This window comes from Mastomys coucha, unplaced genomic scaffold (genome assembly GCF_008632895.1).
Source record: "Mastomys coucha isolate ucsf_1 unplaced genomic scaffold, UCSF_Mcou_1 pScaffold5, whole genome shotgun sequence".
Lineage (NCBI taxonomy): Eukaryota > Metazoa > Chordata > Mammalia > Rodentia > Muridae > Mastomys > Mastomys coucha.
This window is the reverse complement of record NW_022196911.1, coordinates 37,074,187-37,091,774: the sequence shown is the minus strand read 5'-3', so window position 1 is coordinate 37,091,774 and position 17,588 is coordinate 37,074,187. Positions and strand designations below refer to the sequence as shown.

Sequence of the window (17,588 nt, the reverse complement as noted above, 5' to 3'; positions counted from 1 at the left end):
ATGATCATAGAGACAATGATTAAAGTCTCCTGCTGTGAAGAGTGAAGTGTCTAAGTACAAATCATAACTGTGTCTCCAGTTCTTGTGACCTTGAATAACTTTCAGTGCAACGGAGCCATCACAGCATTTAATAAAGAAGTAGTTCAGTTCATCAAGTCTTCATAAAGAAGATACAGAGAAAGATTGTTCATTGCTCTGTTATACCACAAAACATCTAACATGTCCTCAGTGAAAAGTCATGCTAATTAGAAAATTCTTTAAATTAAACTTTTGTAAAATGACATTTCTATTACTTAAGCAGTGGTATTGTGGGTTGTTAGAAATGTAGCACATGAATATGAACATTTTGAAAACCATTGACCATCACCATTACAGTATGAGTCTCTTTTTCCATGTCTCTCCAAAGGTGATCAGAACATCTATACTCCATTAGATTTAAATTCCCTTCTTGAGTCAAAGCCCAGAGCTTAAAACTGCACATCTTGAGGTTTTAACCTTCTATAAACTGAGACTCTCTGGTGAAGTCATTCCCATTGTCTCATTGTATGTGCATTTGGAATCTCTTGTTTGATTTTAGATAGTCCTCACCTTTATAAAACATTCTATATGGGATAATAAGATATCTATTTATCTATCTATCTATCTATCTATCTATCTATCTATTTATCTATCTATCTATCTATCTTCTGTTAGATAGATAGATCTAACATAAAATGCATACCATTCTCTTGTGCAGCAGTGGTATTTTAAAACCCACCTATGGCAATTTAAAAACAGCAATTTCTTGCCAACAGAAGGCTTCGTGTTAATTAGCTGATAAGATCAGAGAACTGTCAGCATTCATTTGATGCAAACATTAAATGAGCTTAAGTTCCTAAAACAGTTTGTTCTCTTAAATAAGTTAAATATATTCACTGAGAAATCTCCAGTGTGCAGTTAATTTGCAAAAATAAATAAGATAAAATACAAAACAAGTAACCACATATTTTGAATAAATGGAGTTGAGGTGAATTAGGTGGTTCTGTCTGCTATGTAAATAATATTTGCTCAGAAATAATTTTTACCTAGAACTTGATTTTTTTCATAGAGGATCACTTTGTATTATCAATCACAATGTAAGATTGTTCTAGAAAGGTTGTCAGTGTGCATTGTTAAAATGATGTTAGCATTTTTCTCTGTATGTTTATTGTTCTAATTAGGCTAACAATTGATGCTGAGTGCCAGTTGCAATTACACAACTTCCCAATGGATGAACACTCCTGCCCCCTGGAGTTCTCCAGTTGTAAGTAATATTCTCTCCAGATTGTGCCCTGCCACCTGTAGTCACTCTAATTGCCTTGTCAATTAATGCAATGAATCTGAGAAATTGCACAGTGGCACTGAGCTTTGCTATTGATTTTGAAATAATTTTTATTGTAATTGAAAACTGTTCCAATTAAAATAATCTTTGCAAAGAGAATTGATGGAATGAGGAACTCTTAGAAAATAGACAATGTGTGCCCAGACTAACTGTTAGGTAGACTGTAAGACCAAGCCAGGACTCGATAGAAAGTGTATAAATGGTTGATACTATACCTCCAATACCTTTCTTCATGGGACTCAGAGGAATGTTATAACATATTTTATGCAAAGTGTACATCTTGTTAACACTGTTCTCTTGGTATGATAGCTGTAAAACTGCACGACATGCCAACACTATAAAAGCCTGACTTGTTATTATGTTCATCAGACCATATAACATATCAAGAGGATCTTGACAGCTCTACCACCAACTAAATATTAAAACTTCTGCAGATATTCGAAAGCAAACAGGCCTCAGTTTTCTAAATGTTCTCCTATTTGTTCAACATCCATGTTAGATTATCTGTCACTGCCTTATTTCTGGTTTAACAGACATATTTGAATGAATGAAATATTGACATTGTTTTTTAAACATGTGTTTTCATCAACATAATTTCTCTTCTATCAAGTCAGAGAGAATCCTAATATCAAGAAAGACATAACCATAGTTAATTTTAAAAGACAGTGACAAGAGAATTGATCATCTGTTCATTACTTCATCAATTCCAGTGATATATTGTACATAATATATATTTAGAAGATTATATATATGGATTTAGAAAATTTTCCATTATATATCTTGTTTCATATTATCTCCTTAATTTTTAGAGAGATTAGCCATGCAGAGTTGGCATTCTATTGAGTTCAACAATTTTCCCTTGAATCTACACATGATGTAATACCATTTACTGTTCTAAAAAAAAAAATCAGTTGTTACTATACTTCTCAGAGTGTTCCCATAAGGCACCATGCTTTTCCCATTTTCAGTGTGTCCTGCTACACTTCCCCAGCAATTCTGTAGATGGCATTTTTCTGCTCGCTTTTACAAGAGCAAACAATGATTTAACCAAAAAGAAAAAAAATGTATAAAGGAAAGAATATTTTCTCCAAACAGAATTTCACATTTTATAGTCAATGATTATCTTCACTTCATGTTACTAATATATGAATGGTTGAATTAATGTTTATCTCTTCATGTCTTCATTTATGCATCCATTCATTTGGGGCCACATTAGAGAATGAAACCAGTACCTTGTCCCATGCTAGATACATATCCTACCACAGAGCCATATTGCCAACCTTAGCTTTTAGTTACATTCCTATTTTACTGGGAAAAGGACATTCCACAGTTAATTAATAACAGTATTTTTCACTCAGAAAATATATAGTGACCATCAATTTTATGGGAACAGACAGGGAAGCGGGAGTGGATGGTTTGGTGAGCAAGGGGAAGGGGAACAGGATAGGGAGTTTTCAGAAGGGAAATTAGGAAAGGGGATAACATTTGAAATGCAAATAAATAAAATATCTAATAAAAATATATAATCCAATCCAAATTTAAAAAATTCCTATTATATCTAGGGATGTCCTGCTCATGACTGTTTTACCCTGATTGTGAGTTAATACTGTTCTCTTGAAGATCTTCACCTAAGCTCTTTCGTGTGTTCCTATTGGCATTTTTATATAATGGTTTTAATTTTAAATTTCAATGTATGTTAAAACTGAATTAAACCATATGCTAGTAGATTTCCTTTTCTCTTTGGTGTCTGTCACACACAACTGGTACAATTCTAGTAATCGGGTGAATACAGAGATGATTGACTTAAGGTCAACATGAGCTACTTACATAGAAATTTATTATTCCCCAAACCAAAATCTAAAAATAAAAGTCAAGAGACTGAACAACTTGATATCTGATAATGTGAATGATCATGGTAATACGATAATTATTAGGGAAGCCTCTTTCTTGTATCTTTTTCAGTGTTTCCGTATGTCTACATGACTGTTAAAATCTTGAACTATTGGCCATCCTACATTATGAAACACTCTCTTACATACTTAACTTTCATTTTGTACTGGACACTTTTGTATCTTATCTCAGGTGATATAAAGTATAAATACAACATTTATAGTATCCTTCATTGTTTACACAAATTCAATTAAAAGCAATATTTTTCAAAGGCAGTTTTGATTTTGTAACTTTCACTCTTTTCCAGCAGGATGTGATATGAATTTTGTTAATTTTCTGAGAGGCAAATTCCCCATGTGCTCATATGACTTTCAGTTTTGTTCTCTTTTGGTATTTACAACTTATTCAAAGAAGGTTGCTCCCAATGGCTGATCATTCACTGTCATATTTAATGTGAGCTTTCCTATCTCATGGTAGATGGATATCCTCGTGAAGAAATTGTTTATCAATGGAAGCGCAGTTCTGTTGAAGTGGGTGACACAAGATCATGGAGGCTGTATCAGTTTTCCTTTGTCGGATTGAGGAATACCACTGAAGTAGTGAAGACAACTTCTGGTAAGACACTCTTGAAGAGGATTTTCACTCACATGCACAGTCTGTGAAGCTTTTTGATGCACAAATATATAAATGGTATTCAAAACAATAGTGAAGCAGATTCATTTTTTAGACAAAATGATAGCTGGTATTCTAGTTGCATAGATAAATACACATGTACTCTATCAATGTAAGACAAACTGCATTTAAGGGTTTAGGAATTTATATATTATTTTTTAAATGAATTGCAATTATCTGTGAAAATAACATGTTTATTAGGTATAAATTAATTTATTCCTGTTAGGGAGCATGTTTGAAAATATACTGAAATTGCAGTATTTTTAATAATCATTCAAGTAAATGAAGTAGGTAAGGATTCATTGACCTCTGAGTAATTTAATCTATTCAAAATATGTTTGTTAAGCCTTTGAGAACTTCATGCAATGTATTTTTAACATATTGTCCCATCTCCAACCCAACCATTGCCATTCTTTTACTTCTTCCTGTCAACTTTGTGTTCACATTTTTTCTCCACTTTCCATACAGTTTCTGTGACCAAACTAGTATTGGGATTATGGTCTGTTCTGATGTGTAAAGATTATCTTATCAGAAGTTCCATCATAAAACAGGCAAACAAACACAACCAAAGTCTCCTTTCCCAAAGGCTATGGAATGACAACAGTTCTCCATCTAGAGGATAACTCACCCTCTATGCCAGGACATCTTCTGGCTAGAGCTTACACAGTCCTGTGTAAGCTGTTACTGTTACATTGGTGTGAGTTCATATGGGTGACTGGATAGTGTGTGTGTAATTCACTTCTCAATTTAGTAATTTTACACTGTCTCCCAAACTGGATGAGATAACAAGCTTTATGTACTGGATAGACCTGTCTCAAGTCACAAATGTATCAATGATAAGCTATAGATACTGTGACATTTTCTGAAACTCCCATGGGACCAAATTTCCAAATATTTTATATATATTAAAAGAGATACTGAGAGTCTGTGTATATATATATATATCATAAAATGATACTGGAATTTATGAAGTTATCAATAATTACATGCTTCTAAAAGTATAATTGTTAAGTGCATATAGGAAATTAAATTATTAAGATAAGGTAAAAGTCAATATTTGAAAATGAAGTCTCATGATTTTTAATGTTGGGGTGGTCTGAATGAAAATGTTTACCATAGACTCATATTTGAATATTTGGTCCCCAGTTCAGTGAACTCTTTAAGCAGGATCAGGAGGCACAGACTTGTTGGAGGAACTATATGCTGGGAAGTTATATGTCAATTTGACACATGTTAAAGCCATCAGAGAGGAGGGCTCATAACTGAGAAAATACTTGAAAAAGATTGGGCTGTAAGCAAGACTATAGGGCATTTTCCTAATAATGATAGATGTTGGCAAATCTAGTCCAATATGGCTGGTACCATCCCTTGGATGGTGGTTCTCGGTGCTATACAAAAACAAACTGTCCAAGCCACAGTTGTTGGGGGGTAGGGGGAGATAAACAACTCTTTATGGTCTGCCTCCTGGTTTCATTTCTTGCCTTGGCTTCCCTCAGTGATTATGCAAGTCAAATGAACCCTTTCCTCTTCAACTTAGTTTTCCTCATGGTGTTTCATCAGAACAAGAGTAACTCAAACTAATGGAAGGTATATCGATGTGTTATTTCAAAAGTCTACAGCATTCAGAGCTCTGCCTCATAGCTGTGTTTCAATATTCAAGCTCTCATTGACTGCTCCAGCATTCTGCTCCTAATCATAATGGTCATTGAATATCCACTAAAATTGTAAGCCTCCAGTAAAGTCTTCTGTAAGATGTATTGTGTTTTAGCACAGTAATATAACAGTAACAAATATAGATGGTATGCTTTATAGATTAAAAACTCTCCTTGGGAGCAAATTAGACATATTTTGAGATGAGAAATGTTTCATATGTGTGGTGACAATTCTGGAATTTTTGTTACTTTAAAAAACACAGAAATATTTTTTAAATATAATTTTATTTTAATCCCAGTTGTAGGCATGTGGGGCTTCTTCAGATTGTCCTCAGTAGCTAATTATGATTTGCCTTGTGCTCTAGCAGAGGCATGTTTTCTCCAGCTGTAGATAGTTTCTGTGATTGTGTGGCATTTGGAATTCTAGGAACTTTTCAGAGTGTGCATATATATAAATATATATATGTATATATGCTAGGGTGCTGAGAGGTGTTGGTCATTCAATGGGGTTGATTGCAGTTTGTTAGTAGTTATGGTCAAAGAAGAAAGTAATTAGATCCAGGGGCCTCTATCTCTCTCTCCTCTATCCTTCTTTCTTTCCTATCTAGTGATAGATGGTGAAACCAGGGTATCAATGATAGGAAAAAGAAGAATCCAAAAGTAGCAAAAACCAGCTATATGTATGTGTAGCCAATTTGAACTCTGAAAAACTAAATGTAAGCTCTGTGCAGTGTTCCAACAACTCAATGTTATTATAGAAAGTGAAATATGTCTCCATTTCAGACATACACCTTATGTTCTCACCTTACTATTTATACAAAGCAAGCTTTAATTATGTACCTAAGTTTCTATCAGATTTCCAGTGGTTGCTTTTCATACATTCATAGGACATAATTTTTGTATTGAGTAATATCGAAGGTACCTTATCCTTTGCTCAGTGATGAATAGATTCAGGAACTAAACAAAACAGAAATTCACAAATTGGCCTTCAACACATCACTCTCCAAACTAGAGAAGGAGCTGATCCCTGCACTGCTTTTACCACCCACAAGGTTCTTCTACAGACTCCTTTCTTTTAGAAGAGCAAGCACAAAGATCAAAACAGTGCATAGAAAGGTGAGCTTCTGTTCCTGGATTCTCAAGGATACTGATCATCATGTACTAGACCAATTTTATTTTTCATTTGTTTAAGACACACAAAAAACAAAATCTTAAGGCTACCATTTCACTAAAGCCTCCCATCTATAAAAGTAATATAAAAATAATCTCCAGTTTTTATCTCTTCCAGAAAGAGAAACTGGGATTAAGTTCTGCTGTATATCCACATTTCTATATTTGTCCCCATACTCTAAAACAGCATCACAAACTCATGACTAGCACACTTTTGTTTAGTCATTTTGTTCCAGCAAGATGTTCAGCACAAATGGCAGCCAACAAAGTCTGATGCTGCATCCTGAATCCCTAGTATAATCTCCCACCTTCAATGTCATTGGGATGCTGCCAGAGGGCACTTATTAAGATATATGTGCAGAAGAGAATTATCTCATCACTTTACACAGAGTACAAGTTACCAAGGTCCCATAGGAAAATTAATCTCCCGAAGGAAATTAGACTGAAGCAGTAGGAAAAGAAAATGTCAGGTTTGATACAATGAGTTCATTTAATGGTGGGTGACTAAACCTAACACTTACCATTTCTTTCTACTCCTTGTTTTTCATTTCCATGCATTTCTATTTCAATGGCCTCATTGAAAACAAAGGATTGAAAATTAACATCAATACCTATAGATACCACAGCTTGATTCTTCCAACAATTTGATTCTATAAAATCTAGTATGAAAGACCTGATGTAAGGTACTGTGAGACTGAAGAGTGTGATGGACAGATGGAGTACATCATGGAGTGCAGTGCATTGCAAACTGAATGATTGGATAGCATGGTCAAAATCAGTAGTTAGACTGGCGTTTTCTGTAATTTTGGAGAGAGGAGGAGGAGGTTAATTGAATGATTAGGAGAAAGGTGACATATCAAAGCCAGTATGTTCCTGGTTGATATCAAGCTAACATCAAAAATGCCCAGAGCTTTATCAGAACTGATGACACCTTGGTTTTAGAGGAACATTTTGTGTACTATTTTAATGATGTTCGCTTACAGAATGTTGAAAAACTGTGTGGAAAGACTGAGGAAAGTGGTCCCTGGCTCGTAATGGCTGAATTTGAACTTATGTGCTCAGTGTTATTTTTAATTAGATTACTGTATTTTTAGCTAAATTGATGCCTTTTTAAATTAGCAAAAGTAGTAAGTCAGAATCCATTACTATGAATAGAAGTTACTGTGAAGTATATAATAAATACACATATTATATGTATGTATGCATGTATGTTTATTTGTGCTCCCAAAACTGAGTATATTGAAAAAGAGGAAGGAAAGGCAACATGTACTACAACTAGCACCATATATATATAACATATATATACATATATATATACATACATAAACACATATGTGCATACATAAACACATATGTGCATACATAAACACAGAATGATGAGAAAGTTTATACAGGAAAGAATTCCTCACCAGTTAAGTCATTGCTTGCTTCTTCATAGTTCTTGATTCATCTTATTTACTCTCAGTATCTCTGTGTGAAACCTGGAGAAAAATATTTTCTGGGTGGTAGATTAGTTTAGCACTTAGTGAGCATCTTCAATTCAGTTACTACACTGTCACGAATCCTGATCTAAGAATCCTTTTTCCAAACTTCATCTCTTTTTGATGTTTCATTATCTAGTGTCAGCATCACTTTGGCCCCTGTGAGGCAGGCATGAACACTCAGAGTCATGTCTCTGCCTCCCACACCTAATGATTCATGAAGGCACTTATGCCTCTGAAATCTCTTGTGTAACTGTCCTCCTTTTTGTTGCCACTGCCACTGTCCTAGTTCACAAGTGTGTCTGTTATTATCTGGACTATGTCGACAGCTTATTAAGGCATGTCCCTGCTGTCAGCCTCTCTCCTCTAAGGTGTGTGCCTTATAAATTAAACAAGAGCAGCAGAACTTCTTGAACACTACAACATGCTCCAGAATTCACTCCGTGGATCTAGCTTTTATCAGTTTCCCATATCGCAATACTAACTACAATTACCAACTACTGATAGCGTGGTCAGTGATTTGAGAATTTTAATTCTTTGTGAGGATCGAGGGCATGTGCAGAGTATAAATATAATGGGCCTGCTACGAAGAGCTTGGTTTTTCTTACTTATTAGACTATTTTGGTCTCATGCTGGTGCTGTGAGTCCCTGGTATACAAAGCCCAGTTTATGTCAAGAGTGGAGCAAATTCATTCAGACTCAACCTACTCTCTCTACTGCTTGAGGTTCTAGTGTCATGCCACCTTCAGCATTATTTTCTGTATTTTCTCAACTTGTCAAAAAATTTACCTGTTAATATAGGCCTGAAACAATCTTCTCTAGCCCATACTCACATTCAATTTCAATTTTCTTTCTGTCTAACAGAGTATTTTTTAAAACCCACCTAAAATATTTTTAAAACCACATGGCATTTAATGTGTGTGTGTGTGTGTGTGTGTGTGTGTGTGTGTGTGTGTGCATGTACTGCAGGGTGCATGTGGTGATCAACTCAAATCTGTTGGAGTTGGTTCTCCCCTTTTCACCATGTAGTTCCAGAGAATCAAACTCTCACAACACTGACCATCTTCTCCTAGATCCCACCCACAGTATCTTAAGTCTGTCACTCTAAGTCTTAAACAAGTATCTTCTTCCCCTTAGTGTTTTCACTGACGTTTGCTCCAAAACTATGTGGAACCTTCTTTAATAGTATGCACTTTAAGATCTTGGTCACCCAAGCTTTCAAAACAGCTTCTACTTTTGGTATTCATATGCCCTTCTCGGAAATAATTTAGTTAGTATGTCTGAGCTCAACATCACTACTATCATGGGATTGCTCATGGGTGTTCTATTTAAATTTAAAAAATCGAGTACATGATTCTGTGGGTAAGAATGCTTGCTGTATTATCTCAGGGATATGATCTTGTATCCTCAGCACCCACATGAGAAAATAAAGCCAAGTGAAAAGTATTTCAATTGTTCTGGCTTGTGGGAAGCTCTTTGTAAAAGGAAAGAGATTTCATCACAGTTACTATGACCACCATAACTATTATTGAAATCCTATCAGCTTCCCACCTTGAATCCCATTACCCTGTGAGAATATAACTAGTGCCTAACTTTACATAGAGACATTTATTCTCAACCCTTAACCCCTCAGGGCACCCAATGTGAAAATTTACTTTGATAAAACTGTATCTGTTTTATCAATTAATATATTTATTGCAGGATTCATTTTCCCACTTTACAGTGTTTTCAAACAGGAATCCATTTTTTCTGCTCGTATTATTAATACTCATAGAATTTGGTTATCATATTCTCTCCATAATTTGTGTGTATGTGTATATGTGTGTGTGTGTGTGTGTGTGTGTGTGTGTGTGTGTGTGAGAGAGAGAGAGAGAGAGAGAGAGAGAGAGAGAGAGAGAGAAGAACGTTGTTCTCCCATGTTCTCATTCTGAGATGAAAAAAAATAAACAGGTAGTTGTCATAGAGGAACTTAAATTATTATGAAATAAATACCTTCATAATGAACCAAAAAGGAAATTATTATATCCCTCTTATCCACTGGATTATCCACATTGTTGTTCACAATGTATTTGACACAACTGCAGTCATGAAGCCCTTTCCTACAGATTTTGTCAAAAATTGCACATTAGTGATTATTCCTTTGCTTCCTTCACCTACTTTTTGAGCTTAGGCTCACAGTTTCCTGAAATGGGAAGGGCAAAAAAAAATAATAATGATTGGGCTGAGTATCAGTTTTTATCACTCTCTGCCTTCTGACAGTGGATGATCAGCTACCTAAAGCTCCTGCAACCAGAAATTCCCACAAATAATGTATCAAACCTGATTCTGAGCCAAAATAAACTCTTCACTAGTTAAATTGCTTTGTCTGGCTATTTTGTCACAGTACCCAGAAAGTTTCTAATAAATAGGTATATTTGTTTCTTATTTTTTTCTTGCAATAAATACATAAGTACAAATATTCTAAAAGCCCATACCATTAAATGTGTGTTCATTTTAATTATTTGTGATACACAGACACAATTTAGAGTAATAGTCCATGGATAAAGTTTATACTTATTGATTGGTGTCTAGAATTAGCTGCTAATTATTCTTCATCTTCTAATCTTGTACACCACCCCCCAGCATATAATACTTTTCTGTATGAACTGGCATGTATGTTGACCTACTCTAACATCTTTACTTATTTCTACTTCACTACTTGATATCAAGTTCAAGTGTGTGTATATATATATATATATATATATATATACACATATATATATGTATATATATATACATATATATATGTATATGCATATATATAATTTTTCTCTGAATACCAATCCAAGTTCCCAACTTAAGATTAATTTAGATTGCTATAGAAACGAAAGAGATCAAAGGATTGTTATTGAAGTGAACTATATTAAGGGGAGAGGCAGGAAATAAAATGAAAAAATAAAAGTTAGTAGGGTTTTCTTGTGTTAATTAAGTTAAAAGAATTAAGTTAACTGAATGGAAACTCAGCTACAGTAACATCAACAATAGTGTCAGATTTTGGTGTCTGCTGATGGGATGGATACCAAGGTGGGGCAGTCTCTGGGTGACCTTTCCTTGAAAGAATCAACAAAACTAGGAGCTGATTCTCTGAGAAAATCAACAAGAGAGATTAACCCTTAGCTAATCTATCTAAAGAGCACAGAGACAGTATCCAAGTTAACAAAATCAGAAATGAAAAGGAAGACATAACAACAGAACTGAGGAAATTAAAAAAAAATTCAAGTTTTCTGTTATCACTTATTACTCAAATAAATTGCCTCATAAAAATGTCAAAATAACTATTTTAAAAATATGTCAGGACTAGTGAGTGGGCGTATTGTCTAAAGGTACTTGCCACTAAACCAAAGTCTAGAATTAGATTCCAGAGACCCACATCATTGAAGGAGGTAATTCCCATGAGGTTTCCACTGATTTCTATACACGTATCATATTATACAATATGCACACACACACACACACAAATATAATAAAAAACATCTTCAAAAATTCAGAAAATATCTTGGACTAAAAGAACTGACAAATATGTCAACCATGAGTAAAAACGAAATTCTTGGTTGAGTTTATCATGTGCCTCTGTGTTTGCTTTCTATTGCTACGTTAAAATACCTAAAGAATCAACTTAAAAGAAGAAAATTTGGATTTTCACTCATTTTTAGAAACTTCAGTCAATGGGCCCTTGGTCCTGATGCCCTGAGTATGTGTTGAGGAAGAATGCCATAGTAGGAGCATCTGGAGAGGAGAGAAGTGGCCAGGTCACATCGTAAATGTCCCTTCCTCTTCCTCTTCCTCTTCCTCTTCCTCTTCCTCCTCTTGTTTTTCTTCTTCTTCTTCTTCTTCTTCTTCTTCTTCTTCTTCTTCTTCTTCTTCTTCTTCTTCTTCTCCTCCTCCTCCTCCTCCTCCTCCTTCCCCTCCTCTTCCTCCTTTTTCTTCTTCTTCTATAAATTAGATATTTTCTTTCTTTATTTACATTTCAAATGTTATCCCTTTTCCTGGCTTCCCATCCAAAAACCTCCTATCCCCCGTTACCCTGCTCACGAACCCACCCACTCCTGCTTCCTGGCCCTGGGATTCCCCTTCACTGGGGCATAGAGCCTTCACAGGACCAATGGCCTCTCCTCCCATTGATGACCCACAAGGCCATCCTCTGCTACATATGCAGCTGATCCATTCAAGGGTACACCCACAATGATCCATTCCTTATATTAGGTATGATCTCTTAACAGTCCATTCACCCACCAGTAATAACATAGACTGAACTATGGGGAAAATGTATGATGAAAATACACTAAATTGGCAGTGCTTCCAATAACCATATACTTAAAACATAGTAGTGCATTTTTTATCTTCCAATTCAATCTCCATCTACTCTAAAAGTATCTGTTAATTGAAGTAAACTTTCTTTCAGAATGACACAAAGATACACTAGAAAATACCATCTCCTTAATGTTCCACTAATGCACAATATAAAACCTTTAACCATGTGTGCATTATTGTAGGATTTCTAATATGCCTACACTCATGGGACTATCAAGGCCAAATGCTTTCATTTTCTTCAATTATATTTCTTGTTCACTGCTGAATAGTGAGGAACTCTGAAATATGAAAAATGATGTCTATCTAACTCATGAGCTGTGTAATAGCATGCTGTTAAAGAGAGAGCAAATCAGGGGAAACAATTGTAATATCAAACAATCACAGTTACTTGGTTGATGATTCTGGCTAGCATATTCGTGACTAAGAGTGAAATTAAGCCATTACAAAACAAGGTTTTAAGGATCAGTGGTAATTATAATTTTACTCAGAAAGAAATTAATACAAAGAGGTAAAACCAGGGAGGTTAGGAGGTAGCAACCAATTAGAAAGTTTCTAAATAGAAGAGAGGGGATCTGAGCAGAGTTTGGTTCATTTCAGTGACTATTGGACAACAAGAAAGTGTGTAGCAAAGTTAAACATTCTTATATCTTAAGTATCTGAGCCCATTTCCACAGGCACACTATTGAATAGAGAGAAGTCAACAACTGTCTAAACAAGGAGAATATGAAATAATTCAGTTTACCCAAATCTTCAGCATGCCTTCTTCTTGCCCCTCAGGGGTATTGACTTTGTTTCAGATCTAATGTTTTCTTATTTGGGAATTCAAAATCAACCTATACTATTATTGAAATTGGGAAAAAAATAAACATAATAAATCTCGAGTGACAGCACATATATTATGAAAGAAACATTATTGTTTGTTAAAAGACAAAGAGAATTACTTCATAGAACAACACTCCTGGAGATAAATACGAAAAGCACACAGCCAAGGTATGCCTGAGGAACAGCATTGAAATGAGTCCCGAGGAAATGCCAGAGCATATTCTTTCTAGGTATCATGTCCTTTCATCTTTATGCTTGGAATTACATATCACAAACATCCACCATCAACGAATAAATTGATTTTAAATTCAGCCAACTTCCTTTTGCTATCCACATTCATAGGAGATGGAGGTTAGATAAAAATAGAGTCATGCAGTTCTATGCATGGCCATCTGTGCCCACAGACATTGTGTTGACTTCCTAGCTCTCATGTAAGAAGCTCGAAGCTTTATTGCTGCTTTTCCAGCATATTACTGATCAGCAGTCTTACATAGCCAATTAACATAGTCTTCTTGTGGTGTTCAGAAGATCTACAACATCTGCAACAAAATCCTATTATTTGTTTTCTACAATGCAATGCGACAGCTGGGATAGGGCAAAACCGTATAATTCCTGTTTAAGGCTTGTCATTTTAATCATAACGCCATATGGTTTAGTGACCTTGAACAAGTCAAGTTCTATTTAAGGTAAAGAAACTGTTGAACTTGTGTTTGAAGAAAGACGTTTCCATTACTTTATTCATCTTGCAATTTGTTTACTTGTTACTATTCTGCCATATCTCTATATCTTTATACATCTGTCTTTGTAAGTCTCTAGCTCTTACCCCCTTTCTCTCTCTCTGGTACAAGCTACTTGAATGTTGGTATAGTAGAGTCACTCTACACTGATAAGTGTGAACTAGACCAGGCCATAATAGCAAATAATATTAAAAAATGTTTATACTTTAAAGGCAATACATTTGCTGGTAATTTCTTACTTTCACTTTCTGTTTGACTTCAAATCTTAAGGTCACATCTTACTATCAATTGTCCTTGAAAAAGGAAATAATAAACTACTCTGAGGGAAGGTAGAACACATGACAAAAATGTCTCTCAGCTTCAGAGTATTCTCTTTCAAAGAGGTAATGTGGGGTCAAGACACCTAACGTGGTCAAGGACTTGTTATTTACATAAACCTGGCTTCATACTGAACAAGTTAAAAATGCATGATGTTAACATGGGCATTGTAGTATGTTGATGAGAATAGTCATTTGTTATAAATGTAAGCTATCCCTACTGAGCTCTTGATATAGCTTTATTAATTACAGCAAAAAGCAAGTTCATATATACCAAACTGTGTTGAATTTAATTTACAGATATTATTCAGTGGTGATGGGTAAGAAAAACGAACTAGAATTATCTTCTTGTCAGTAGCAGGGAATAATTGACTGCAATCTAATATATAAATGGTCAAAAATAATGAAAAGGCCAGGTTATCTTGATGGCTTATTTTTGCATGATTTATGTATGAAAAAGCCTGAAGCTTCTAGTAAAATCTTGTGCACAATAAGAATGTAGTTAAGAAGTCTAAATCAAAATTAAAGACTTTTGTTGCGGTAAATCTCCAACCCAAATATGCCCCAACAATGAAAACACAACTCAATTAATATGAATACAAGCTGTGTGCCTAGATTAGGCAGATCTACCACTACATGACCATCTTCCCCATCTATGAGACCCCTTATAACTTGTGGTTTCTCCAGGCCACGTGGTTCTGTTCTGCTTTCCTTCCATTTTCTCCTCTGTCCTCCATCATCCTCTCTCCCTTTATCTCCCAAAACCTTCAGCTCCACCTTCCCCTCCTTCTCTGCCCAATCACTAGCTGTTGTTTTTTATTTTATCGATTGGTGGGAAGAAGGTTTACAGGTAATCACCTAGGTGCTGACTTTTTCCTTGTTCGCAGCACCTCACAGGAGAATGGAATTAACATCAAATGTAATTAGCCCCAGGGCTATCTGCAACAACTTTGTTTTGGTGAATCATAACAATGAGATATGTATTAAGTCTTCTCCTTCATGAAATATTATTTTAAGTTACTTTTATTACTAAAACGTTTGGATCATTTATTTTTATTTTATGTATATGTGTATCTTGTCTACCTGTATGTACCATATGTAAGTGTTACATATGTGTGTGCCTGGTATGTGAAACGGTCAGAAGAAAGCATTGGATTCCTTCATGTGGAGTTACAGATAACTGTGAGTTATTGTGTGAATGCTGGGAACCGAACCTATGCAAGGGCAGCATGTGGCCATAGCCCCTGCCCTCTACTTTTATTACTTTTAATCCCCCCCCGCCTCTCTCTCTCTCTCTCTCTCTCTCTCTCTCTCTCTCTCTCTCTCTCTCTCTCTGTGTGTGTGTGTGTGTGTGTGTGTGTATGTGAGTGTGTGTGGTCCTTGGGAGCCAGAAGCATGAGAACCCTGTAGCTGAACTTATACTCAGTTATGAGTTACCATGTGAGTGCTGCAAACTGATCCCAAGTCCTTTGCAATATCATCAAATGCTCGTAACTAATGAGTCATCTTTTCAGCCCCCATTCTTAAATTCTGTTTTACCAATGAATTCAGAACAATAACTCTGATAAGTTAGGACATGGTAACCTGGAAGCAGGGACTGGAACTAATCAACAATTACTGTGGCTGCAAACCACTGGGTTATGCAAATGAGAGTAAAAGAGGACTTCCGTTTCATTGGCTGACAATAAATACCTGAGTACAGAGAAACACTGAGGTTTTTAACATCTGCCAATGTAAATCTATGCACAGATGAGTATTGTGGACAATGAATGGCATGCTGATGCAAGGTATAGGTGCCATAGGTATGCTAGACGTTTTACCAAAGGGTCTTTACCTTAAAGCTAAATGACTTTAGAAGGTAGATATCAAGTTTATCTTCAAAATCACATAACTGGTAACTATCAGCATGCTTTTAAATTCAAAGTTTGTATTAGATCTTGCTGGTAAGTAGAGTTATAACAGTAATTTTATTAAAGAAACAGATTATTTATGTGAACAGGAGTTGCTGTGCTCACTGTCTCTATCTCTGTCTCTCTATCTCTTTCTCTGTGTGTATGAATAAAACAAAGAATACTTTTCCTATGCAAACATGCCAATTGTATCATGTTATAAACTATTAAATATGATAATGAAGTTGACAGCAATATTTAGAGTACTATAGTCGACTTTAACCTGACATATCCGAAATAAAGATAGTTTAATGCTTCCCATGATTAGAAATATTTTATCTGTGACTCAAAGGAACACTCTGGTTATAATCACAGGGGTACAAAATTAGCAATACATCCCTTTCAGTAAGAAGTTTAATGGAAGACTACTGGGCTAACATAAAGTAAATGGGCCTGACATTCCAGCTAGGTTTATCAAGATTAGTATATAGAGCCGGCAGTGGTGGCACACGCCTTTAATCCCAGCACTTGGGTGGCAGAGTAGGAGGATTTCTGAGTTCGAGGCCAGACTGCTCTACAGAGTGAGTTCCAGAATTGCCAGGACTACACAAAGAAACCCTATCTCGGAAAAAAAAAAAAAAGAAGAAGAAGATGATTAGTATATAGCAGGGCAAGTCACAAAACATCTGGACTTCACTTTCCTTATTAGATGAATAAGAGTTATTACCCTGTCAGAGTTGCTAAGTGACATAACCATAGTAACAAAAATGCATAGAGTATTTCGAATATTTGAAAACAGGTAACCATATGATCAGAACTGTATTTTTTTTTCACCATTTTACCTCTTCAAATGTTTTTATAATTAAGATTCCTAAAAACTCTCTGGCATATTTAATGGTTCCAGAAAAACAGAAGTGATTCATAATTTATTGAAAGTATATAGGAGTTAGTGATTGATGCAATTGTCTTACTATGCTTGCCTGGCAAAGTGTAGATGCTACAGTTCTATTCAGAAGGGGGAAGAAAAGTATCTCTGGGAAGTAGAGAGAGGGAAGGACCTGGGAGGGAAAAAGGAAGGGGAGGGAAGGGGGGCATTCAGATATGGGAGGAGATGGGGGAGAAGTACATAGGGTCAAGAATTTGAAGGGCTGGAGAGATGGCTCAGTGGTTAAGAGCCATCACACAGGATTATGTTTAATCGCCAAAAACACACTGGCCAGTGTACCATAATATGTTACCAGAAGAGTT

The 17,588-nt window shown here is 35.5% G+C and overlaps 1 protein-coding gene across 2 annotated transcripts in view; it reads left to right on the top strand.

The window, feature by feature from the left end:
* Window positions 1-17,588, top strand: part of Gabrg2 (gamma-aminobutyric acid type A receptor gamma2 subunit) — a 91,009-nt gene that overhangs the window by 31,824 nt on the left and 41,597 nt on the right. For both annotated transcript variants that reach the window (XM_031351490.1, XM_031351491.1), the window contains exons 5-6: window positions 1,200-1,282; window positions 3,728-3,865. In XM_031351490.1, coding sequence (XP_031207350.1) covers window positions 1,200-1,282; window positions 3,728-3,865 — 221 coding nt within the window. The remainder of the gene's footprint in view (window positions 1-1,199; window positions 1,283-3,727; window positions 3,866-17,588) is intronic.